This window comes from Synchiropus splendidus, chromosome 11 (genome assembly GCF_027744825.2).
Source record: "Synchiropus splendidus isolate RoL2022-P1 chromosome 11, RoL_Sspl_1.0, whole genome shotgun sequence".
Lineage (NCBI taxonomy): Eukaryota > Metazoa > Chordata > Actinopteri > Syngnathiformes > Callionymidae > Synchiropus > Synchiropus splendidus.
This window is the reverse complement of record NC_071344.1, coordinates 21,132,877-21,156,227: the sequence shown is the minus strand read 5'-3', so window position 1 is coordinate 21,156,227 and position 23,351 is coordinate 21,132,877. Positions and strand designations below refer to the sequence as shown.

General features: G+C 41.0%; 2 protein-coding genes across 4 annotated transcripts; one reads left to right on the top strand and one right to left on the bottom strand.

The window, feature by feature from the left end:
• Positions 1-917: 917 nt before the first annotated feature.
• trappc11 (trafficking protein particle complex subunit 11) lies at positions 918-13,456 on the bottom strand. Of its 2 annotated transcripts, none has more exons than XM_053879722.1 (30): positions 13,349-13,456; positions 11,404-11,628; positions 11,128-11,297; positions 10,576-10,646; positions 10,304-10,418; positions 9,981-10,080; positions 9,841-9,914; positions 9,226-9,322; positions 8,980-9,113; positions 8,204-8,345; positions 7,998-8,091; positions 7,830-7,909; positions 7,572-7,650; positions 7,209-7,263; positions 6,978-7,123; positions 6,608-6,669; positions 5,850-5,982; positions 5,604-5,734; positions 5,160-5,282; positions 4,898-5,091; positions 4,673-4,821; positions 4,347-4,468; positions 4,161-4,280; positions 4,009-4,074; positions 2,881-3,037; positions 2,544-2,655; positions 2,396-2,487; positions 2,180-2,313; positions 1,775-1,942; positions 918-1,449 (listed from the first exon to the last, which is right to left on the bottom strand). In XM_053879722.1, the coding sequence occupies exons 2-30, from the start codon at positions 11,605-11,607 to the stop codon at positions 1,405-1,407; spliced, it is 3,369 nt and encodes a 1,122-aa protein (XP_053735697.1). In that variant the 5' UTR covers positions 11,608-11,628; positions 13,349-13,456; the 3' UTR covers positions 918-1,404. The 2 variants fall into 2 exon arrangements, with proteins under 2 accessions (XP_053735697.1, XP_053735696.1); XM_053879721.1 differs by lacking the exon at positions 13,349-13,456 and adding an exon at positions 12,149-12,234.
• Positions 12,881-23,311, top strand: rell2 (RELT like 2). Of its 2 annotated transcripts, none has more exons than XM_053879723.1 (6): positions 12,881-13,009; positions 18,549-18,769; positions 19,922-19,984; positions 20,854-20,917; positions 21,339-21,515; positions 21,590-23,311. In XM_053879723.1, exons 2-6 carry the CDS (start codon positions 18,571-18,573, stop codon positions 22,374-22,376), a joined length of 1,290 nt encoding a protein of 429 aa, XP_053735698.1. In that variant the 5' UTR covers positions 12,881-13,009; positions 18,549-18,570; the 3' UTR covers positions 22,377-23,311. The 2 variants fall into 2 exon arrangements, with proteins under 2 accessions (XP_053735698.1, XP_053735699.1); XM_053879724.1 differs by lacking the exon at positions 12,881-13,009 and adding an exon at positions 17,414-17,802.
• The last annotated feature ends 40 nt before the right edge of the window (positions 23,312-23,351 follow it).

Genomic DNA, 23,351 nt, shown 5'->3' with positions numbered 1-23,351 from the left:
TTCCACAAAAATATCGGTGGCAAGTGGTTCTCATGATTTCAAAACTTAACTGCAGAAAAGTAATTCAAAGCAATTGAAAAATGAAACGAAATGAATGTTGGTGGAACCTATTTTCAACAGATGGTATTTTCTTCTCATGTGAAGGTATAACTTTGAGCTTGTTCCATATGACTGATCTCAATCTGACCAACCTCTGGAGGGAGCTGATTTCAGTCTCTTGTGACCTGTAAGAACAGGGATCAACCAACTGAAAAAGATCTTGGCATTCATGCGCTGTAGCTTCTTCATCACAACAGTCCATTACAGCTTTCTTATGACTGCATCAGCATTGTGATCGTACCATCCAACTACAACTTTAGAGGAGCCGATCGGCATCCCACCTGCTTCTTGTTCAGCTGCAATGAATTGAGAGTTAAACGTCACCGTGTTCGGGAGCCAACAGCACCACATCCTCTTCACAAGCTTCACTTCACAAGGGCTGAACTGGTGAGTGCATCTTCAACTGCCAAACATCCATCATTAGGCTACTCAATCCCCTCCGAAAAACAATATTTTTTTTATTTAAAATCTTTATAGCAATAAATGACAAGTTACTGTTTCAAATACTTGTGTCTAACCATCTATGTGGTAATACTAAACATGGAAGTGCTGATGGTAAACGTGAGGAAAAACACATCATGAGTTCAGATTAATGTCAACGCACTGTTAAAGAATTGCAGACATCAGCTGTCATGCTCATATGTGATAAAATATAATATTCATTATTATAATAATTATTATTATTGCTCACAGCTTACAAGCAGAGTTCTGCCTCTGACCTTTAGCAACAAAGGGGTGGTCTGTGAGGGAAGAATACCAATCCAATTATGAGAGAAAACGACATTTATACAGCACATAATTTAAGATTTACGGTGCATTTTATTAACAATCGACAGCACTCCAATGCAATCCATGAACATTACAAACCTGAACAGCCCTGATATTATATTGGAAATTTTACGGTATCAAATAGTGTTCTGTGATAATGGAGGAATATTCCAGAAACATTAGTATTATAATATTCACTTTGACACCCATTGCTTTAACAAAAAAATAAAAAAGCAAGATTGGGACAGAAATACAACACATCAATATTAAAATCAAATCGCAACAATTCAGTTGAATTAGAATTTAAATTTAATAAAATCTTTACCACATTCCATGTAATATCCAGATGTCAACACACTTCACACAAGACTCATACATTAGAATTCTGTAGCACTAACTACCAGGTGCAACCTCCTGTGTGGCATCCACATTGCTGCATTAAAATGGTGATCCAATTTTGTGAGGAAAATCCCTTCCGTGGTGTTAAAAACAACCCAGAGGGGGACAGGAGAATCCAGTTAATGGTTAGATTTCCTCTCAAGCTGCTGCGATGGAGGCATCACCCTGCTGTCTGCCCTGAGGCTGAGGAGAAATTGAAAAATAATATTTGTTGTGTTACAATGAAGACACAGAAGTATATAGGAAATACATAAATTATTACACAGCAGACTTGTGTAAAATCATGATACTTTCCCCATGAGTTTTATTGTGATCTGCTGATAGTATTCAAATTTTTCCTCCCAATGCTGTAAATTTGAATTCACATGCTCACAGTTGACCATCTCAGCATGATAAAGGCATTTTATGCACATTTAGTAGTTGTCACGCAAATACTTGCTGATTATCAGTAGGCAACTGATGGGGAAAAATCAATTCTGGATGAACTTAAAGAGACTTCATGTGTCACCTTCACAAAGATTCGCTGGGGAAGGAAGCGCCTGAGTGACAGGGAGTTAGTGTTGGGGCAGCGGGGAAGGCTGATGTTGAGCTGCGGCAGCGTTTGGTAACCAGCCATCAGGGGATAGAAGTTGTACAGCATCTGCTGTTCAGAACCAGGAAGAATACGAAGACGGACCTGCATACAGTAAAACAAGCATCTTCTATCAGATCGGCGTCAAAGCACCTCAAACATTCTTCATCTTTTCTACTGCAACAGCTCGCTTGTAGGGCAGCAATGATTTTAGAAACTGGAGCGTACTTTCAGTTCGATAGTTGTAGTCATCCCACAGCAGCGTGAGTGAGAATGTTCCCCATGGCAAATGTACTGAGATGATTTGGGTGCCACATAAAAACCAGAAAACATTGATCATACCTGCTTAAGTCCAGAGAACATGAAGGCGTCGGAAGGTTCCACTGCCATCTCCACCTCCTGTACCATTGTTGTCTTGTTCTCTATGTGGTAACGAACTGGCAGAGACTCTCTGACTCTGCCAAATGAAGGTAAATCTACAAAACAAATCAGGCAGGTCATTTGGTGCACATCCCTTTTTATCCAAGTACATGTTTTGTAAGTTGTGTGTGCATTGACCAGCATGGATGTAGAGAGGGATGGACTCCAGAATGACGTGAGGCAGAGTGACTGAAGTCTGGATCAGAGGACTATCGGGACTGGATGACTGTCTGCAGAAGAGCAAATAGTTTGTCCTCAACCAAAGAGTGTGTCCATGTATACCAACCTCCTCCAGTAGATCAGGTATTGCCCAGTGGCCACAGTGTTGTTGCTCTGAGTGGATGGTGGACATTGAAGGCAAAAACACTCACTGGCACATTCATCTGTGTGCAGAACCACTGAAAACAAACAATTACAGTTCAAGATTCAGCACCAAAATGCACCAAATATATTTTAAGCATGTCTGGTACACAGTCATACAAGTGTCAGCCTTGTTTCACTGGGCTAGATATTCAGTAGACTGAGATGTCTTTATTCCTGGTGAATTGGAAATCAACAGAATTCTTCAAATTTAAAGTTAATTTTAAAAACTAGAACTAGAAAAATAAACGATGAGTAGATACCTTCCTGCAGCTGAGACTGGAGCTCTGATGTATTTTTGGTCACTGACAGCAGTTGCAGCGAGGACGAAGACAGTAGGAGGGGCCAGGGAGACGATGATAGGATATCCGTCATCAACAAAAATGGGATGCCCAACGCTATCCGCTCTAATGGCTCAAACTGCAGACAGACCCAGGAGAGGGGATAACAAACACGTCTGAACACAAGGTATGTGTATAGTGTGTGTGTGTGTGTGTGTGTGTGTGTGTGTGTGTATACATACATATATATATATATATATATATGCAGTTTTTTTACTAACTAAGCAAAAATTACAAAGTGCTACTCAATGCCTGACTTCAACTTTACTGAAATAAACAAATTCAGAGACTTACAAATGCCCTTCTTTGCTTTCATGTAAAATGGGTTTATATTTTAAATGCTTTTGAAATAACACTAATAAACACACATGCTTGCTATTTCATTCATTGCCAAAATGACTGCCCTAATATGTATTTTTCCCAAACAATTAAGACGCCTTTTAAGTAATTTTACTGTCACTGACATCATTAATAGTCCAATTCCAATGCGATCATTGGGACAGCACACAACAGTAGCAGCGAAGTTGAGTGACATGTCATTATCTGTTCCTTGCAGTGCTATCAACATGTCCTGAAAATTTCACTGACATCCATGACTCTATTATTTAACCTTGGCGGAGGTCATCAGGGCTTCACTACGACCAGCCCCATTACAATTCAATGTCAAGAAACTTTCCAGAGTAGAATTTTCTTTAATGTTCGCTTTAGAGCACGGGTATCAAACTGATCCACTAAGGGGCTGCAGTGGGTGCAGGTTTTTGTTCCAGTCAAACAAACACACACAGTATCACCAATCAGGTGTCAGCTGATACAAGCAGCACCAGACTGACAATCAACTGACTACTGTCTTCAGACAGCTGACTGGCAAAAAAAGTCACTGGCTGGAACAAAAAACTGTGCCCACTGCAGCACTGTGAGGACCGGTTTGAGACCCCTGGTTTCGAGGGACGCTGTCAGATTTTTATGAGCCAAAACTAAAATGTAGTTATGTGAATACAAATGCTTAAAGGATTTTTTTTGCAGACTTAAGAAGCACAAACAGACACACACCTTTGGGGAGACAAAATTCACAGACACTTCAAATGGAATCACCGTCTCTATGGTCACTGTCTCATCCTGTAAGATGACAAAAATGGAAAGATTGCAGTTTTCCCAGACTCCATGGTGTAACACAGGCAGGTAAGTGTGGTGGCATTCTGCACCTTGTGACACTTGCAGACTATCTGCTGATACCCCACAGTGGTATCAATGCTGTAGGCCACATGGAAGAGGAAGACACGTGGTCCGGTGGATGTGCACTGCATAAATAAGCATTTCTCCAGCTGAAAGGGAAACACACATATTACAGTAAGATAAAGAATTCAAAAATATGAAGCTGTGTGGATTACCTTTTCACCAGGTTTTAGGTCTCCTAACGGGATATCAGGGAGCAGAGGGGGGGCAGTGTCGTCACAGCATTTTGAGCCATCTTGCGTTACATGTGTGCTCTGGCTAAGATTGGCATCCTGGCCTACATGAGAATAGAGCAGACACAAGTACTGATGCGAAGTCTTTGAGGAGGCAACTGGCATTAACTAGCTTGAATCACACAGATAAAAAGGAAACTGTGTTGACACATGTGTTTCAGTTTAAAACAGTACAGCAGCAAAATCGAAATGTGATGATTTGGGAAACTGTAGCAGACTAAGTTATGCCAATTGTGATGTCACTGTACCTGGTTTGAGTCCTGCAGTCAGTTTTAAGTCTTGAGCCACACCTTCCTCATGAGACTGTACAGTGACATTGATTCTGTAGATTTCATTGGTGAGAGCAGGAGGCTCATGGCTCAGCTGAACAGAGATCTTGGGGACTCTGGAGATGATCCTGAACCAAGAGGGGAAAAGGTGATTCTGCAGGAGCTGCACTGAGCTGGGAAGTATAAATTCGATCGAGAAATTACATTGTACTAGGCTGCATTGTCACACTGTCCCACTCAGGCTCCATGCATGCATCACTGCTCCGCCCCCAGCGGCGGGAAGACCTGCTTGCCTGTAAGGCTTCATGGCTGGATGCAGCATCTCCGCCTGCTCCTCTCCAGCTCAAGAACACACAGCGCCCGGCATCACTGCCAAGCATCAGCTCGATTCCAGTCACCTAATGTCAGCACACAGGGATTCAGGCCCACACTGCATCACAATTTACAAAACATACTCAAGAGTCACCTCTATCTTTTTGCCAACATCTTTGGTGCTAGCTACGAAGCTAAAGTTGTAGCACTTGACGTTCTCTGACAGCCTCATGTCATCTTGATCTGGAGACTCCACCACACAGAACTGGTTGTACTCCTGCAAATTAAAATAAGACGTAAAAGACTAGCATTGGCTTTACTTCAACTGGTTGAGTTATAAATGTCAAGATTGTAAGGCTTCACTCTAGTAATGTATCCACATTGTTAACAAAATATTGGAGTTGACTTCTCCATTTCAAAGATAACACAAAGATAAGACAGGCATCTGAGAAAATAGATATTGGCACATAATGGAATACATATAGATAGATAGAATTATAACCAGAATAATATGGGGGGAACATCAAATTTATCAATTTAAATAGGCGTCCATATGTGAGAATAAAGGCTAAAAATGTCAACATAATTGAGTGTGCACCTGGTTGCTCAGGCTGACTGCCAGTTTAGAGAAGGAGACGGGATGTGGACAGTCAGCTCGCAAAAACACCTGCAGCTGGATGGGATGGTCCACATGGAAACTGGGGGACTGGAAACGGGCTTTACACTGGACTGGAGTACAATAAGAAAGAGGGTAATCAAATTCAATTCACAATTGTTGCAAGCTAAGGTCCATTTCTGCATCTTAGCTTGCAGCAATTGTGATGAAACTAAGAGCTAGACTCACTAAATGGTATGTAGTCCTGCACTTCAATGGAGAACTCATTTGATCCTGCTAAAGACATGCGGTCATTCCACAGAGACCTTGCTGCAGCAGCTGAAGATGGATCACACTCCGGCTCTGGGTCAGGAACATTGTTCTGAAAAAGATTAGGACAATATAACAAATCCGCTTTTGGAAACGCTTGCCATCAAGACGGAAGTGTCAAATCGATAGATATACAGAATAGATAGATAATTGATCTTCCAGGGAGAAATTAAGTTCTAAATACTAAAGGCTTAAATGGGCTTCACAACAATAACTGTTTGGGATTTTTTTTCCTGAAATGAAAGGGGGAAAAACATTAACCCTCATTACTACACGAGACGTACAATGAACAAAAATTTCCTACATGTCCACCTTCATCATATGCACTTGAGCACAGACCCGCGCTGCAGACGCTTGGTCTCGCAGGCTCGCACCAATCATCCTGAGGGTGATCAAACACACCCAATATCCCAAAATAACAAACTATTCTTCCAAAAGGTGCTTTAGCCAGCAGGAAGCTCTGAGCCACCAGAAAGTCAACACCCTTTAAACCTTTTAAAAATACAAATAATTGTATCTAGCAGAAAACTACATCATCTGTTACTTGTTATATTTCAGTCATGTTAAAATTAGAAAAATAAAAAATATCATGCAACTCCGAACTGCATGGATTCATCAAAAAAACAAAATCCATACAAAAAATAAGAAGAATAGGACTGACTACTGAGACTACACACCGCCAGAACTTTGATGAGGTTCTGCTCTATCCTCAACTTTCGCTCCTCGCTCAGTGTTGAAGCTAGAGAGGAGAAAAAGCAGGCATTAATTTGAAGCAGGAAAATGTGTCATTGTTTCCACAGGTTCTGTTCATTATTTATGGTTTTCTGCCAACCTGCTCATAGCAAGTAATTCGTAAGTATAATTAAAATAATAATAACTGTTAACTGTAACTATTATTATTGCATGTAGTTTCATAGATTTAGATGTATAGATAGATAGATGGATGGATGGATGGATGGATGGATGGATGGATAGATGGATAGATAGAGAGATAGAGAGATAGATAGATAGATAGATTATATACAGTAAGTGACCCGTCTGACTCACCTCTGCCCAACAGCTCCATACTGTAAATGATGTAATCTTTAACACTGGCCATCAAATAGGAACACTGCAAAGCAGTTGTCAAGATGGCAGTGAGGAGAGCACACCAGCGCTCTGTGCGATAATCACACATCACATAGTCCAAGAGCCTGAGAATGCATTCACACAGAGTCAAAGCTGCCGTTAGCATCTGCATATTAACACTGTTTTGTGTTGTAAAATATCTTGACTTACTTCAGAGCTTTAGTGTAATCTCGAGCATGGTAGTACTCCTGCCCCATCTGCACCACTGTGGATTTTCAAGAACATGTTTAAAAAGCGTTATCATCATCTGGCACACCTCTTGTTGCAGCAAGCTCAACAAACCTGACAACACCAAATAATAGAAATAAATAACATCAATAAATACAGGCTAGACTAGGACTCACCACTTCTACACGGCGATTCCATTTAAAATCAGAATGTGTCATTATTATTTTTATCACTATTTTTAGTGAAGACGACTTCACCATGAATTCTCAGGAACACTACTTAAAGCTGCAACATATATATATATATATATATATATATATATATATATGTATATCTCGGACTTACTGAGGTGACTCTTCATCCGTGGACACTTGTACTTCTTGAACTGTGCAACAGCATTACTAAGGAGGGCTATGATCAGCTCCTGTGGACAGAGAAGTCCACATATTATCAGTCAGATATTACCATGAAAGCATTCAGCATATCCAGAGTTATCATCCATAATACTACTTGTTGTCCACTAAGACATCTCTTTGACGCCCTTAACCCAGGCTTCTGCAAGGCCTCTGTGGTTCAGACACATCCAAAACAGACAGTACTCACGGAGTGAGGTACATCTCTCTCCTGTATCTGCAGAGCAAGAATTCCAGTCTTTTCTTTCTCTGTATCAGGAGGGTCGATACCTGAAGAGGATACAGTTCATGTAAACGTGTTTAACACTTCTTTAAACAAGGATATAACACAGGTTAATACAGTACAGCATATCCTTACTCTGATGTCCCTGCCTCCATGGTCTCTGACCATAAAAGTCCAATGCTCCGCTTTGGGTGTCAAGGGGGTCAGGACTTGGATAATGTGCTCCAGCCTAGATTGGACATAATCCACTTACTGGATGTATAATATCCCCATTACCAAGTACCAAGAACAAATTAAGAAGCTGCAGGAAATTCAGTCGTGGAAATAATTTTTGGAGCTACCTGACAGAGCTGCTGTGACAGTTGCTTGCGGTCCTGGCTATAAGAGGCAGCCTGCTGGTAGTAGAAACCAGGGTTCTGGGTCTGGATAGCGGTCAGACCCAACTTAATAGCCTCATCAAATAGCTCCCCAAAAGACTGGAACCTGAGAAGACAAGTAAGAGCAGGTGAGTCAACATTGTCTATCCCGGCTCTCAGAATATTTGGGGGGGAAAAAAACAGGCTTAAGACTTAAAATACAGCTCATCAAAAACAAATTGAAACAAAATACACAAAACCAACCCCCTTATTGACAACTGGCTGATGAGGCCTCATGACACAGATTTCACAGCAGAGACTCCCATCTAGTGGGATCTGAAAGTCAGGACACTATTTCATGAAGTCTCATCATCCCATCACTACTGGGCAAAATTCTCAACCAACCATGTGTTTCTCCTGTCAATGTGAAGATTTTCACCAGAAAACTCTTGTTGTGAGAGGATGATTAAGCTGTGTGTCTATCTCCAACAAGAATGTTTGAGCATTCTATTTTCTCTGCGCCCTCAAATATTTATTCAGAGTGACCAGTTGTCGTCATCTACTGTATTTCTGAGAATAAAATACAAATCAGAGGGGAAATTGAAACCTTTTTCCCTCCAATTGTCATGTTGGCAACACCAAAGACAGTGGGGAAGCAGCGAGTGGCATTGACAAATGGAAATACTCTTTCACCAGCGTGGGTGTAGCAAGAGCAAATTGTTTATACTGAGACATGATGGCAACCCAAGGATATAGCTTACTGTTTGGACATCCACGCAGCATGCTCAAATGCTAGATCAGCACTACCAATCTTTTTCTTACAAAGATCAATGTGCTTTCTGAACTGAGCTATAGCATCTAGTGGAGTGTTGTGCTGGAAACACAGCCGGCAGATCTGTGGACAGAAAGAGTTTTAAATTTTTGATCTATTTCCATCACTTCCATTTAAATTACAGCCAACGTCATAATCATCCATTTACCATACTGCTTATGAGGTAGAAACCCACCTTATAGTTGATGAATCCCGCCATAGTTTTTATTTCTAACATGTTGGTCTCGTGGACTCTCAGTTCATGGACCAGACTATAAGCAGTTCTGTAATACCTGAAGACAGAATGAAACGAGTAAAACTGGGGGAACTTACAGAAATTCATTGAGTTCATTCATTCAAAAGGGCTATAGCGCTTATAGTTTTAAGGTATAATGTAATTTAGCATCACTGTGGTCATCACTCTGACACAATGTGCAGACACAATATCACATTGGTCCTGTAATTACTCAAACAAGCACCATAACCATATCTTCAGTGTCAGTCTCTCTTTTGTCACCTTTATTCATGAAGTTTTGGGGTCTCCCTTACTACACTAATGAGCACCGCGTATCAAAAGTGGTCGTGATGACAGGGACCAATGTGGGTTCCGAGGTATGTCAAGGAAGCAGTCGTACATGCAACAAAAACATTTTGTGGCACAAAGTTACCACCTTTACTGCTTTCCCATCTTTGAACAATTGACCAATTTGTTAAATGCAAATTAATGCGAGTAAACTTGGTAGGGAATATAACCTTAACAAAAGAAGGTAAAAGTCACTACAAATGATCTTTTCTTGTTCTTCATACTTACTTGAGAGCATTCTGGGTGTCTTGTTTCAGCTCACTAAAGAAGGCAATTTTGAACTGGTGTCTGACAAACAGCAGCTTGAATGGAGAAAAAATAAATAGTTTGGTGTTCAAATTCAAAGTATTGCAGTACTTTCCTCCTACCTGATGTGTTGTCTTGTTGAGGAACTCCTTATGTGACTTGACTCGGCGGATTTCTGTGTAATAGTACGTCTGTGCATGCTCATAGAATGCGTTTTCCAACCTAAATAAAAACATAAGACAGGAGATGCCTGTGAAATTGCAATACACGAATGCACTTCTTCTATTACTACAGTAGGTCACTTGTGGCCCAAGTGTATGCAATACATAGCTCAAAGTACTTACCAAGCCTAACACAGACCAATGATTACTCGAGTGATGATTTCAGCCTATACATATATATATATATATATATATATATATATATATCATGTAGCACAACCAACCTGATAATGTATCCAACAAGATGATCAGTGTGAGGCAGCACAAAAAGACTCTTCCCAGACAGATCACATGCACCACAGAGAGCAGTTGCTCTCTCTGATGCTACCAGGTCCTCTCCTGTGGACACAATAAGAGAAAAGAACATGTCTGCGATAAAGAATTTGAAATATAAAGAAACCAAACAACCAGGAAACCTTAATAACATCTTCTAAATACAATAAAGGAGCATTCAAATGCCCAACAAATATATCATGATAAAACGAAGAAACTTTACCTGGGGGCAGTGGAGTTTTCTTCTGGATCAAAACCACTGCTACTTTTGTATTTCTGCCTTGAAGACTTGATCTTAAATTAACAAAAAATGCATTTACATTTTATACATCATATCAATGTAATTTAGCCTTTTGACCACGATTATCATCAGTGCCATGGAGCATATTTATGTTATGGCAATAAGGGGGGTGAGTGACTTACCGAGAGAGAATGTTCATGGAAAAAATATATACAAAATAAAAACTTAGTAGTATAAATCATCCAAAAATACATGTTTAAAGGAGCACTTTAGTGTATCGTTAATAAATTGTTAATTTTCTGATAAATAATCTATCAAACATTTCAATCAACTTGTTATACAAAAACCATCTGAAATATGCTTTGTATCATAACACCTTAATGTTAAGGTTTTCATTCCATAAAATTACAATTGTATTGCTAATGCTGTAAACACAAAGTGAAGTCTTTGAATGAAATATGCAAAAAGGCAGGCTTGGTGTGCGATTAACCGGGTCATCAATATTCAGCTTTGAATTCGTGAACCCTTGCATACCTGACAATTTCCACTCTGGTGGCACATTCTGATTGCTTTTCTTTCCACTGTGGATCATCCCAGTCTAGCTCATAGAAGAGAACAACCAGTGCCGGTACCAAGTTGAGGTGCTTATTCATCCACCCTGTCTTCAAAATGCCTTTAGGAATGTACCATTCGTAGGAAGTTCGCTAAACGAAGAGAACTCAAATGAGCAATTACTCAACTATAGCTCATACAAAATCATTCACTTGAGTATATTCCATATATTCCAACATTTGGTACTGATGTGCTCACCTTTGTGCGACATTTGGGATATTCATGGTCACCTGGCAGAACTTTGAAAGAGATGGGAACCCTGTCAGCTCGCCGGTTTGCACAGAATGCATCCCAAATGGCTCGATGCACAGCGTTGAACACAACATCCAGTCCAGTCAGTGCCACGAAAGCCATGGGTCGACAGCACAGCTCTGGAGGAAGCTCCCACTGGACACCGGCCATTCTGACACTTCAGTTCTGCACCTACCGATCCAAACACCATCACATCAGATACACACACAGGATTTGTCGAGACTTGATGATTGAATGATTTTACAATCATTTGAGAGGATAGAAAAAAGGGACTTTTCAAGTCAAAAGCGATCGTTATTGATTGTTCACGTTGATTGTTCAACGCTTTTTATATATTTCAAACATGCCAGGTAAGATTTAAGTGAATGTGGAAAGTACATGGGGAAGAAAAAAAAACGGCAGGTCACAAGACTCTCTTATTAGCATCTTGAGCTAAGGGGCTGCGAACGGTGGCACTTACACTTTCTAATGAGCCAAATATTTAGAACGCCACAAAATGCACGTCTATGTTGTAACATACTAAAATAACACGAAATCATCAATCGTCCTCAACTGAACATATCATTTGAGTAACCGTTCAGCTCAACACCAAAGTGGCACAGCTATCGACTACGTTAACATTGTTAGATCTGTTATTCCTAACCCACACGGAATCACTTCGGACGTCATATATATCCAAACAGCAACCAACCTGCTCTTAATAACTAGCAAGGAATGCAGACACAGCGGTAGCGTCTATTTGTTAACTCTACTTCCTGTTTCCAGGGGCCGAGTTCACTTCCGGTTGCGATTGAAACGTCACAGAAAAATAGAGCTCATTGAAAAAAAAAACATTGTACAACATGCATAGTTTCAAAACAGTCGTTTTCGGCGTTGAACAAGGAAAGAATCAGGAGGCTGCAGTCTCTTTAATGAAAATGCGAAGACAGACGTAACATTGTGGAAGTAAAAAAAAAAAAAACACGCCAAAATACGTTTAAATTACTCAACAATGCAAAATAGTTGACAGAGAATGCACTGACTAACCTATTTATTCAAGTGGACGTTGAATTTTTATTTGGTACCAGACAAGATATGGGGCGGTCTTTTAAGTCGTAGTACTCACGTTAACCGCTAGATGGCAACAATTGGACAGTTATATGTATTACTTAAAGAACTCGGATAATAAATAGCGTTATATGCGTTTTGTATTCCCACTCTTGTATTTGCCTTTTTTCACAACAACAGTAAGCATTTCCTGGTGAAACGAATGATTTCAAACCGTCCTTAATGTGTTATGTAAATACAAATAAAATAGAATCCTTAGTTCCTTTTTAATGGACCGAATCCACAAGAATTTTGGTTTGCTCGAAGCAATATAGCATGGTGAGAAAGAAAGGTGAGCGGAGTGCGAGGTAACATGTATCGGTAGTAACGGTTGAGTCAGGTGGCAGCCAGCTTCCTGTTCCTCTCCCCGCCTCACATCTTAGTCGCGTCCTCAGTCTCCGTCCAGAGGGCGAGCAGTGTGCAGCCGAGATGGGAACATCGGCAGTGAGGCTCGCCTTTTCTGATGGTGAGTACCAAAGCGCTGGCTTCCATCCGTAGATGATACACTCTTGTTATTGTTTGTGTATCAGTCATGAGTGTGCTCCTTGAGATAACCGGTGCGAAGTGACGTGATGGAATTCGGTGATGGAGATGGACGCCATCCTGTCTCTTGCACCGGAACTGTTCAACAGAAGTTGATCTGATGTCTATGTATCTGCAGAGTCTACCTTCTATGGGAATATAACAACCCAAGTTTCATTGTAGTTTTCCATGAAGTCTGGAAGTTTGACATATGGCTGATTCATCCATCCGTCCATTTTCTGCCACTGTGAGGTTCAGTGTATCCATGCACAAAAATACTTACTAAGTAGGTGTCCAGAAAGCAAGATGCTTTTCTGGATGTTCCTATGAGAATCTGTCCCATGTGGCTGGGCATCTTCCTTGCCATCCAGCACCCATAAACAGAGCACTCATACCAGTAACAGAGGGTAAGAATGTAGCTTAACCAGCAGTACATGACTGAAGATGCTGCACAAATGAATCTGTCAATATCACGTGCCATCCTTCCCTCATTCGTGAATGAGACTCATGACACTCAGTCTTCTTCCACCAAGGGTAGGAGCGGTTTTAATCTAAAATATTTATTTATTTGGTCTACTAGTGTGCACTTAAATAGAGTGAACCAGAGTAAAGACATACAATACATCTCAAACAATTATTTTAAGTTTCTGAAAAGTACCTGCAGTTTTTTTTCCTCCTCCGGTGTTTCACATCTTACTTCCTTAGTTTCTCTAAAACTAAGACTCATTCTTGCAATACAAGGAAAACTGGGAAAAAAGTTATTCACTGTGTATCCTTTGCGGTATTGTTACTTTAATCCAGATACCTGTCAAAGGAACCTCTCTGACAGTCTGTGATGACACCACCATGATGTTGATGCGCTGAACAACCATTCCATTGCGCTGATTCTGGACCTCTTAAAGAGTAGTCGATCAGACAGTATGATCACTGTGTACTGAGTACAGTATAGCAGTCTCAGTTGCCTCGGCATCACCCCTCATCATGTGGAGGTGACATTGCTGTTGCAAAGTCTTAGGGGAAAGACTGAGCTTAGAGAGGCGGTCTCTAACATCAAAAGTTGCAGTTGACTAAAAACGGTGGCCTTGTGTTGCCTAGTGCCCTCAGCATGAGGCTCGCAGGTGACCAGCTGTCTGTCCTGGTCTCCAAACTCTGCTGCTCTTTCAGCCTTCACCTTTGCCTTCCATTGGGCACTACAGTAAATGTCCTGGCCCACTTCATGTAGTACGCCTGATCAGACAGGATTATTTATAGGATGGCACCTAAAAGTGCTAATTTTGATTAATTAATTAATTAGAAAAATTAATGGATGCAAATAACACAGAAAGTGCATATTAAGTTTCTTTTGCTGGGAACATTTTCAGCTCACAAATTGCAGTTGTTGTTGTTGTTGTTGAAAGTTTGTGTGGATGTTATGCAGCAAACGCTTGACTCATCATTGGAGCGCTGACATCCTCATTTTGAGATTATGTGTACAGATTAAGTTTGAGTACTCTGGTATCAAAAATGAAAATGCCATTAATAATGATTAATTAACTATGAAACATTATTATGACTATTATTGTGTGCTCCTTCAGTTGTCCAAGTTATTTGGGTAAATGGGAGACTAACGAGTCTTTCTGAACATTTTTCAGTCTTTTTTCATAAATATTTGGTAGTACTATAATTTTGACATTTGAGTATCCGTTCACATGTCTCACAATAGGTTGTGCTGCAGGAGCTCTCGCCAGGCTTGTTTTATTTGATAAGTCACACTGCCAACAGCATTTTCTCATGCACAGATTCCACTGCTAACATTAGAGAATTTGGCTAATATTTGTCTAATATTTGCACATTGTGTGTTTTGGAATTCATATGACACAATGACAAACACCTGCGCTTATCTTGTGCTTATACACTGAATTGCCTAAAATAAACGTTGCCTGAATTCGGTGATTCCATCCATGGACTTGTTTTTTCTTTATGGTGGCCCCAGCATATTCCAAAATGTCAATGCCAGGATTCGTCAAGGTCAAACTGTGAAAGAATATCTTCTGCAAATCTGCCAACTCCTGTCCTGGTAATTGAGAGGTTTGGAACTGTTCTGCATCACTGCAAACAGATTTGTCATGAAGCGGTCAGTGTGATGTGTGTGCTATCAGTGTGTGTCTGCTGTTGGACCACACAAACTCGCACTCGCACTCACACTCGCACTCGCACTAAGCATGTCGCAAGGGGCCAGTCCTGTTGAGGTCGTAAAAGCGCTTCTAAATGTGTATCTACACAGGACGTTATTCTGCCATCCTCTCATCCAGCTTCTTCAGTCTGTTGGACTTTGCGACCTTCATGCCTCCTGCCAGCACCCTATTTCAGAGAACAGTGTTCTGGTGACTCCCAAACAATTTTAATCTCCTATCCCTGTGTGGTGAAGGGGGCTGGAGATCTCACATACCACCAGAAGTCCCCCTCATGTTTTTCTTAAGTTTAACAAGTTGCAGCTGGTTTGTCTCACATCAGCATATGAATCGGTCCATTTTTACATCGGGAGCTCCTCTGACAAGAACCCTGCCTGCGGCTTCACTGAAAGTCTACTCTCAAATGACACTTGGTGGTCATTGTGTGGGAAAAAAAGATTTTGGCGGGGGAACAGGGTTAAATAAAGGCCATGTGAAGGTCATGTTCGTATCAGATAAGACGTCCACTGTTGATGTTTTGGAAAATATTTGTCATGAAAACGAGTATGGAGAAAACATGTTCATCATGGAACGTTCTACCCCACGCTTGGAGGCACAATTATCTCATTATGTCCTTCTATATTCACTATATTTGACTATTCTTGTGTTCATTCAGAAATAGAACCAAAATAGAAACCACCCCAGCGGATCACAGAAGAGATTTTGGACAAGAGTCTTAAACTCTGTTATCAATTTGTTGCAGCCCTTGCAGCCCTTTAAACATCTACTACTGTTTTACATTGTTTTACAAACAGAAAGGCTTGATCACGTTTATTGTTATTCAGCCATGTCATGTCTCATGGTGTCTTCTTTTGTAACTCTATTAGTCTTCAAGCACTCGTTACAACTTGCGTGAATGTTTGTGAGCATTCATTTTTTTGTAAATCTGATATCAATACAATCGATTGATTATATTTTTAAATCATCAAGATCAATATATGGCATTCAGACACCCCTGCCAAACACAGATCAATGCAGATGTATAGTAGCTATATTAAACAATCCGTTGATCTACTGTACTAGATGAATCGTCACACACTTAATCCTCTTGTACAGTAATGTTTTTATTTTCTGAAAAATGGTTTTCACTAAACCTACAGTCGAGTGGTTTCAGTATGGTGAAATCCGGCGTGAATATAAAGATATTACGTTTTGTCTGGAGCCCCACTGAAAAGCTGTATTTGACGATAATTTAAAATTGCTTTTGCAATAATGTATTTTCCATAAATATAATTAGCGTATTTTTGTATTTATATATTTAAATGATTAGACCTGATCATTTTTTACGACTCAGATTGACATCTCAGTGTAAGAGAATGCAATTTTCAAATTGCTAAGACTGCGATTTTCATTTGATAATTTCCTTGTTCTCCATGTTGACAAGTGTAAAGCGCAACCAGCTCTGTCATTGCAGTGACGTAACGCGATTCAAAGTCTGCACAGTGATGCAGTGTTGAACTTAGAAAATTTGCTGGATCCACTTTGCTTTCCATGGACTGACTCCATGCTGGAGTGATCCATTGTACTCAACCCAGTCTAGAAACCCCAGGTTTTGGGTGTGAGGATGTGTGAAGTTATGTTTATATATTTATTTTTCATGTGCAGCTGTGCTTAACTCCTGTCTCTGATTTTATTTAAGCAATTGCTAACTGTACTACTTTATACTAATATTGTACAGTAATATAAGATTTTTCTTTTTGCCATTGAATAGTTAAATAAAGATATTAATTTAAATTGAATGCTGATATTGCAATATTGTCATAATAAATCGCAATTCACTTATTTTCCTAAAGTTGTTGAACCCTATGTACCATTGAAATACTTAAATATATTTGTTTGAATTATTTAGTACAACCTTGATGATGTGACAAAGTATTTTAGAGAAACTGCATGAACCGAGCTTTCAGAATAGAATTTGATAAGCACACGTTTAAATATTTAAGACAATTATACACAGAAGGTTTTCAAACTGTAAATCACCTCTAAGTGCAAGATGTTTCTAATACGCTTGTCTGTGCATATGTGTATGGGTGTGTTAATGGACAGTGATAAGCCACCAGCAGGGAAACATTGATAAAGTGCAGCGCAAATGCGCAGAGACAGGGTTGGTGGGGAAAGAGTGAGAGAAAGAGACAGAGAAGGAAGAAAAGCGCTTTTAGAAAACTAAGTGTACTCTGACTTCACGCTCATACATGATTCATATTACGCATTAAAAACTTTACTTTAGGTTACAACTCCATAATCATCCTATTTCTTTCCATTCGGTGCCTCCTATACCGACTGAGGGCGGGGCTGGTGGGGGCCATTCGCAGGGTCACTCCACACTGCTGACGGTCGTAGCTTTCTTTTTTGTTAAAGGATGTCTGCATTATTCATCTTCCAAATCTGGATTGTTTTCCTGCCTTCTCCTGAGTGCTTCTAAATTTTGACTATGCTGCCTTGCTGATATTTAGACTCATCCATTATTGACAAAGAATGGTAAGAAATATACATCTTATCTGAAGGCAACATCAGACCCTAAGTGGCGGTGAGTTTGAGTGCTGTTTTTCAGTGTTTTTTTTTGCTTCTGCCAAAAGTGATTTGGCCAGGAGGTGAAGTCTCAATTTAAGTTATGGAATAGAAAAGGGCTATTGTGGTGTGAGATGAAACTTTATTAAGATTGTTATTGGACGCCAACAGGTCTTGAGACAGTGGTGGAGTTTGAGAGGGCACCCAGGACGGGCCTAATATGTTGTTTATCAACTAAGTCCACTTTGCTCCGTAAAGCTAAAAAATACTGAGCATTAATGACGTACGGTACTTTTTTACCGTTTTAAGTACATTGCAGCAGCCCAGTCATGAATCATGCATTATAATGATATCACAACATCTTGTTGTGACTCATGGAGATGACTTTAAAATATTGAAGTTGTGATCCATGATTGGCTTCTTTGACTCACTTATCATGTTACTCTTGCATGTATTTATGAGACTAATGTGCAAGTTTCTGGTAAGTGCATTGTCCACTACCACTTCTTTTTGTTAAACAGTCCTAAAAGAGAAGCCCATTCAGACCAAAGACCGTCTATTTGCCAGCGTGTGCTAAGAACCATTTTGTGATCAAATATTACATTTTATATCACTGATTTGTGAAAATGGGGAAAATCAGAACATCTTCCTGTTTTATAATCTTTTCTTTCTTGACATATTGCATGATGCTGAAGACGTATTTATCACCTTGGTCAGTCCATGCTATCCTCTTTACTCACACCTGTGCTGTGTTTTTTTCTTCAGGTAGAGCTGTTGAGCTGCCACAATGAGTGAATTAGATGCCGTTGGGAAGGGGGATGCCCCCGCACCCTACATGCTGTTTGTGGTGGTCTTCCTCTTCTTCATCACTGGACTGCTTGGCTTCCTCGTCTGCCACATGCTAAAGAAGAAGGGATACCACTGTCGTACTGGTGACCTCGATGATGAAGAAGACGAGGAAGAGGAGCTGAAAGCAAATGCAGGAGGTCATTGTTTCTGCCAGTTCTATGTGGTCATAACATTTACCATCGTGTGGACACAGATGCGTAGCTCCCCAATCCCCATTTTTCAGCTGTAAATATGTCTGGTTGTTGCGTAGTCGGTTGTCAGACCCAGTATTCCAACCGTGACCTATAGCTGAGTAAACCTTTCTGTGAAGTGAAGTTGCACACTTGCTGATGTTGCACTGGTCTTGGATTATTTTTCCATCCATCAGTGTGAGTTTTTGCTGATAAATTTTACCAAATGTTTTGCAGGAAAGCCTCTGACGTTGCCTTCCATTGCCAAAATGCTTGCCACCCCATTCATATGTCATCACTGTTTACAAACTCTGCTCCATGGTGTGCAGTTGAAGTGTAAAACAGAAATTGATGATGTCAACCATCTTGGATGTTGTGGAAATCATTTTGCTTCATGGTTCCACTGGACAATAACTATGATCTGCTTATACCAGAGATGACTGGTCTTTTAATATGACCAGGATGTACTAATATGCACATCAATACACACCCTACCCAGACATTTTATTCACTGTCTGGCCTGGTTGGCCCCACTACCTCAGGCCCTTCTTCCAGTCCTTATCTTTGCTTGCACCCGAACAAAGCGGCTGGTGAAGCGACTCTCTGTGCCACTCGCCAAATCCACCATACCGGCATCTTGGCACACAAAGCCACCTCTCTAGGCCTCTTGTCTTTCTTTTGAAGGTAGAAATAGCTTGTTTAGTCAGTCTCCACCTCCAATTTTTTTCCAACAACAACTCCCATTCACTCTCCTGCTCTGGTTGCTCATTGAAGATTGTGGCAGGGTTGTCGTCCTCAAACGCCTTCCTTGTGTCTTCCTCATGGTAGTCTGTCCAAGACTTAGCGGAGGAGTTAGAGGTCTTGATTCAGGACTGCTGGGCTTACTGTGAGGTGATGTGAGTCATCGCAGCTATCCTGGCTGAGGGCAGACATGCTGCCTGCAAGCGTTGCTCTTCAAAGCCGCGACAGGGCAGAGATGACGTAGAATGTTCGATTGACTAGATTTGTCATGCAATCGACTCAACACAAGGGGTGGCATGTTGAGGCTGGCAGAGACTTCAGTTTACATGTCAATTGCTTCATTTCAAGCCCCTCATCTTTTCATCTTCTTTTTTGCAGATGAGGAGGAAGACAATCAGGATACAGTTGATCAGATTCTCAAGTGCATCATTGAAAATGAAGGTAATTCACGAATGCAGTTTTGATTGATTTGTGGAAGAATATATCCTTTTTTTTCCATCATGTACAGCGGCATTCATAGTTTGAGTTATTCCCCATCAAGACACCCTCCAAGTGCCCCAAAAAACCTCTCCCCTGTGGTAAAAAGGCAGAGAGCTGTTTTACCAAGGAACCCATTTCTGTTTAGTGCACTATTTTGGCACACAGCAATATTGCAGTAGTTACTGGTGCTTAAAGAAACCAGTGATATAATGGCTAATATAAAAACTGATGTGCGTCTTAGATTATTTAGACTTGTGACTTGAAAATATTGCACCCAGAGCAGGCACTTCGGTACAGATCCCCCTTGTTGACCCTTTTTGATAGAGTTTGAGAGATGTGGTTAAATTAAACCTCTGGTTACGTCACAAGATGGCGCAGGTGTTTGATCCAGAGATGACCAAGTCTGCATCGTTTTGTAATTTATGGTATGATGTATGAAAACCAACGTTTAAAAAAAAAAATTTGTATACACAGAATGAAAACACACTTGTTAATCTTAATCTTTTAAATTATATCTTGGTTGACTTTTCGACAATGACCCTTTTAAGCTGGTCACAAATTCATCGAATCATCATCATGTCATATGTTGCGGAGACTGTTACACCTGGTGGGTCTTAATGGATGTCAGATGCTGCATTTATACAGTGAGAGTGATAGAAGGTCAAACAACCTGGCTCATATAAGCCTGACAAGAACTCCCTCACCTGCAAATAAAGTTCCTGAATGTCCTGTATGATATCTGCATGCAGGCATCACAGAGCTCTCTAACGTCCTGTTTTACAAAGATACTGATTTATTATTTACCACTGATTCTCTCTGTTCACTTTCAGCCAACATAGAGGCTCTGAATGAGATGCTGGGCAACCAAAACATTTGTGTGCACCATGATCCCAGGTTTGTGACTTCATCGTGGCCACTCGTGTTGGGTTGACATTTCTATGAATTATGCCTAAATGCCATCTGATGCGGTAAAAAGGAATCCAATACAGTCCAGTGAAACTGAATCCGATGGCATGCTGTGACTCATACATACTTACGTATGTAAGTGACTTGTGTTATCTATTTTAAGAGTGGTAATGAATAGCACTCGCTTCCATGGTTCATGAGGTTTCTGCACGGTAGCCTTTCATAGAAATAGCCTTAGGGTTTCTTGTCTTTGTCTAATTTATAAAGAGCATGTTGGTCCAGACCCTCATTTTGGGCACTGAAAAATTAGCGACTGGAATCCAAATCGAAATTGATTGTCAATGGATTGTGAACGCGATGGTGAATCCGTTTGTGACTCTGTCTCACTAATGGCCATGCTTGTTTCCAGAGTGAGGAAGGAATCACTGGCTGGAATACCTCCCCATCATCACACAGTGCACTCCGGCGGAAATATCAATTCCTGCCACCTCTGTGCCCAGGTCCGGTCCAAAAAGAGTCGTCGACAAAGTAAAACGCCTCGTTTCAAACAACGGCCTGGAGAGCAGACAGTCCTCTCTGTTGGCAGGTAATTCCACAAGAGATGAGGGAAAAGTCAACTCCTAAATGGCTGACTGCAACAATGTGGGTTTTTTTTTTCAGATTTCGTGTGACCCACACTGATAAGAAGCTCCATGGAGGTTCAAACTCATTGGCTGAGTCTGGCAACCAACTAGATCAATCTCCAGACAATGATGACCGAAAGGAGGCTGGCTACAACCTCAGGAGCATGTTCAAAGATGCGCAACCGTTTTCTCAAGCCTCAAATGGGCCAGCTCAGAATGCAGGGAAACGCAGGAGGAGTCTGACAATATTTGGGTTAAGGAGAGGTAGTGATGGTGCTGGGACTCGACTGAATGATGGGGCCAGTAAAGAACTTGGACTTGGGAAGTTTGGTGTCCATCAACAGCCTGTGGTTTTGGAGGAGCCGCTGCCGAAGGAGAGTTGTGAACGCAGCCGAACACCTCCACCACCTGAAGTGTCTGGTTCTACTACATCGGACGGAGTGAATAATGCTGCAACCCCTTCCTCCCCTCCTGGTAATGAGCCTGAAGAAGAGCCTACTGTGGATCCACCCAAAAGCCTCATGATTCCTTTGACTGCTGAGTCTCAAAAGATACTGACTGCAACAAACACGGGAGATGTGGTGTATGACAAAATGGAAGACATGTGTGATCCCGGACCTCAGCAGACCTCCACACCCATCGTCCTCGAGCCTGGCTTGTTAGAGACAGCTCCTGGTTTTGATGCTAACTTGACACTGGCGTGTTCATCCCCGCCACCTTCCCCTCAAAATAACTTAGCTACCTCACCTGTATCAGCTGCGCTTACTACAGTAACAAGCTCAAGGAATTCACATTCAGATGAGAAACAGACAGACTTTCTCTAAACAGCTCTTAATCCAGAGTCTCCAGAATCCACGTCCACCCAATTCATGACACCTGACACCTAGAAGGAAATCAAGGTCTGTGACTTGTGAAGAAAATGCAGTGCAACAGCAACAAACTCCTGGAGTTGCTAATGACAGAGAATGATAGAGCCATCAGAGCAGCTGCAGTAGTTGAAAGTACAGTTCCATACCAGCCTGCTGATAACGGCACGTGACCTTGATGTCATTACAGACCAGTCCTGGCACCATCAGGGATCATCAGAGATGTCATTCCAATTGCTGACAAAGGAGAATCCAAGGAGAAGTCAACAAAATGGTCAGCCATCAATGTCCTTGTTTCAACTGAAGGGGGAGGTGAGAAGATGAACCCCTTAAGACGGAACCAGTGGAGCAGTCAGAGCTCCACTTCCTCCTACTTTTCAGCTTAAGGCTGGGTTTTTTTCCGACCAAACCAGCAGCACCTGACTGACAATCAGGTGATGCAGTGTTCAGACAGCAGATTGGTTGGACAGCCTACTCCTTTGGTGGGATGAAAAAGTTGGACACCCATGGATGAGATCCTTGTGGGTAGAGTGGGAAGATTGAAAGCACCGCTGTGAGCCAGCAATTACAATCGTAGTTAGTGAATATGTTAATGTTAACCTTTTAATGGCCAGTTGCCACACTGACTGTGGAGCAATGTTTTGTGGGTTCAAACCTCCATAATCTAACCAGAGTGGGGTCTCTGGCAATATGCATCGAAGTTGCATTGGATGAAATGTTAAATAACATGTTGCATTGACTTTAAATGTTGCGCTGTTATCCAAATTGTATTCTGCTCAAACACATTCATAAAGTTTGAGGTTTCTTCAGTCTTGAAAACAATGAATGCAGAAACATACCTGTATCCATATTTCAGTTATTGAAGTGTTTCATGTGTCATAAATTAAACGCAAGCTAGAAGTGACATGGGCTCTCGTTTCTTTCTGTTGTGCT

What these genes read in the sequence shown, in the direction of transcription:
- trappc11 (XM_053879722.1), bottom strand. Translation starts at nt 11,607, where the DNA reads ATGGCCGGTGTCCAGTGGGAGCTTCCTCCAGAGCTGTGCTGTCGACCC. An exon ending in ACCTCATCAAAGTTCTGGCG is followed by an intron (nt 5,983 to 6,607) that starts GTGTGTAGTCTC and finishes AATCTTTTTCAG; the next exon opens with AACAATGTTCCTGACCCAGA. An exon ending in ATGTTGGCAAAAAGATAGAG is followed by an intron (nt 5,092 to 5,159) that starts GTGACTCTTGAG and finishes TGCTGACATTAG; the next exon opens with GTGACTGGAATCGAGCTGAT.
- rell2 (XM_053879723.1), top strand. Translation starts at nt 18,571, where the DNA reads ATGAGTGAATTAGATGCCGTTGGGAAGGGGGATGCCCCCGCACCCTAC. An exon ending in GCTGAAAGCAAATGCAGGAG is followed by an intron (nt 18,770 to 19,921) that starts GTCATTGTTTCT and finishes TCTTTTTTGCAG; the next exon opens with ATGAGGAGGAAGACAATCAG. An exon ending in ACAGTCCTCTCTGTTGGCAG is followed by an intron (nt 21,516 to 21,589) that starts GTAATTCCACAA and finishes TTTTTTTTTCAG; the next exon opens with ATTTCGTGTGACCCACACTG.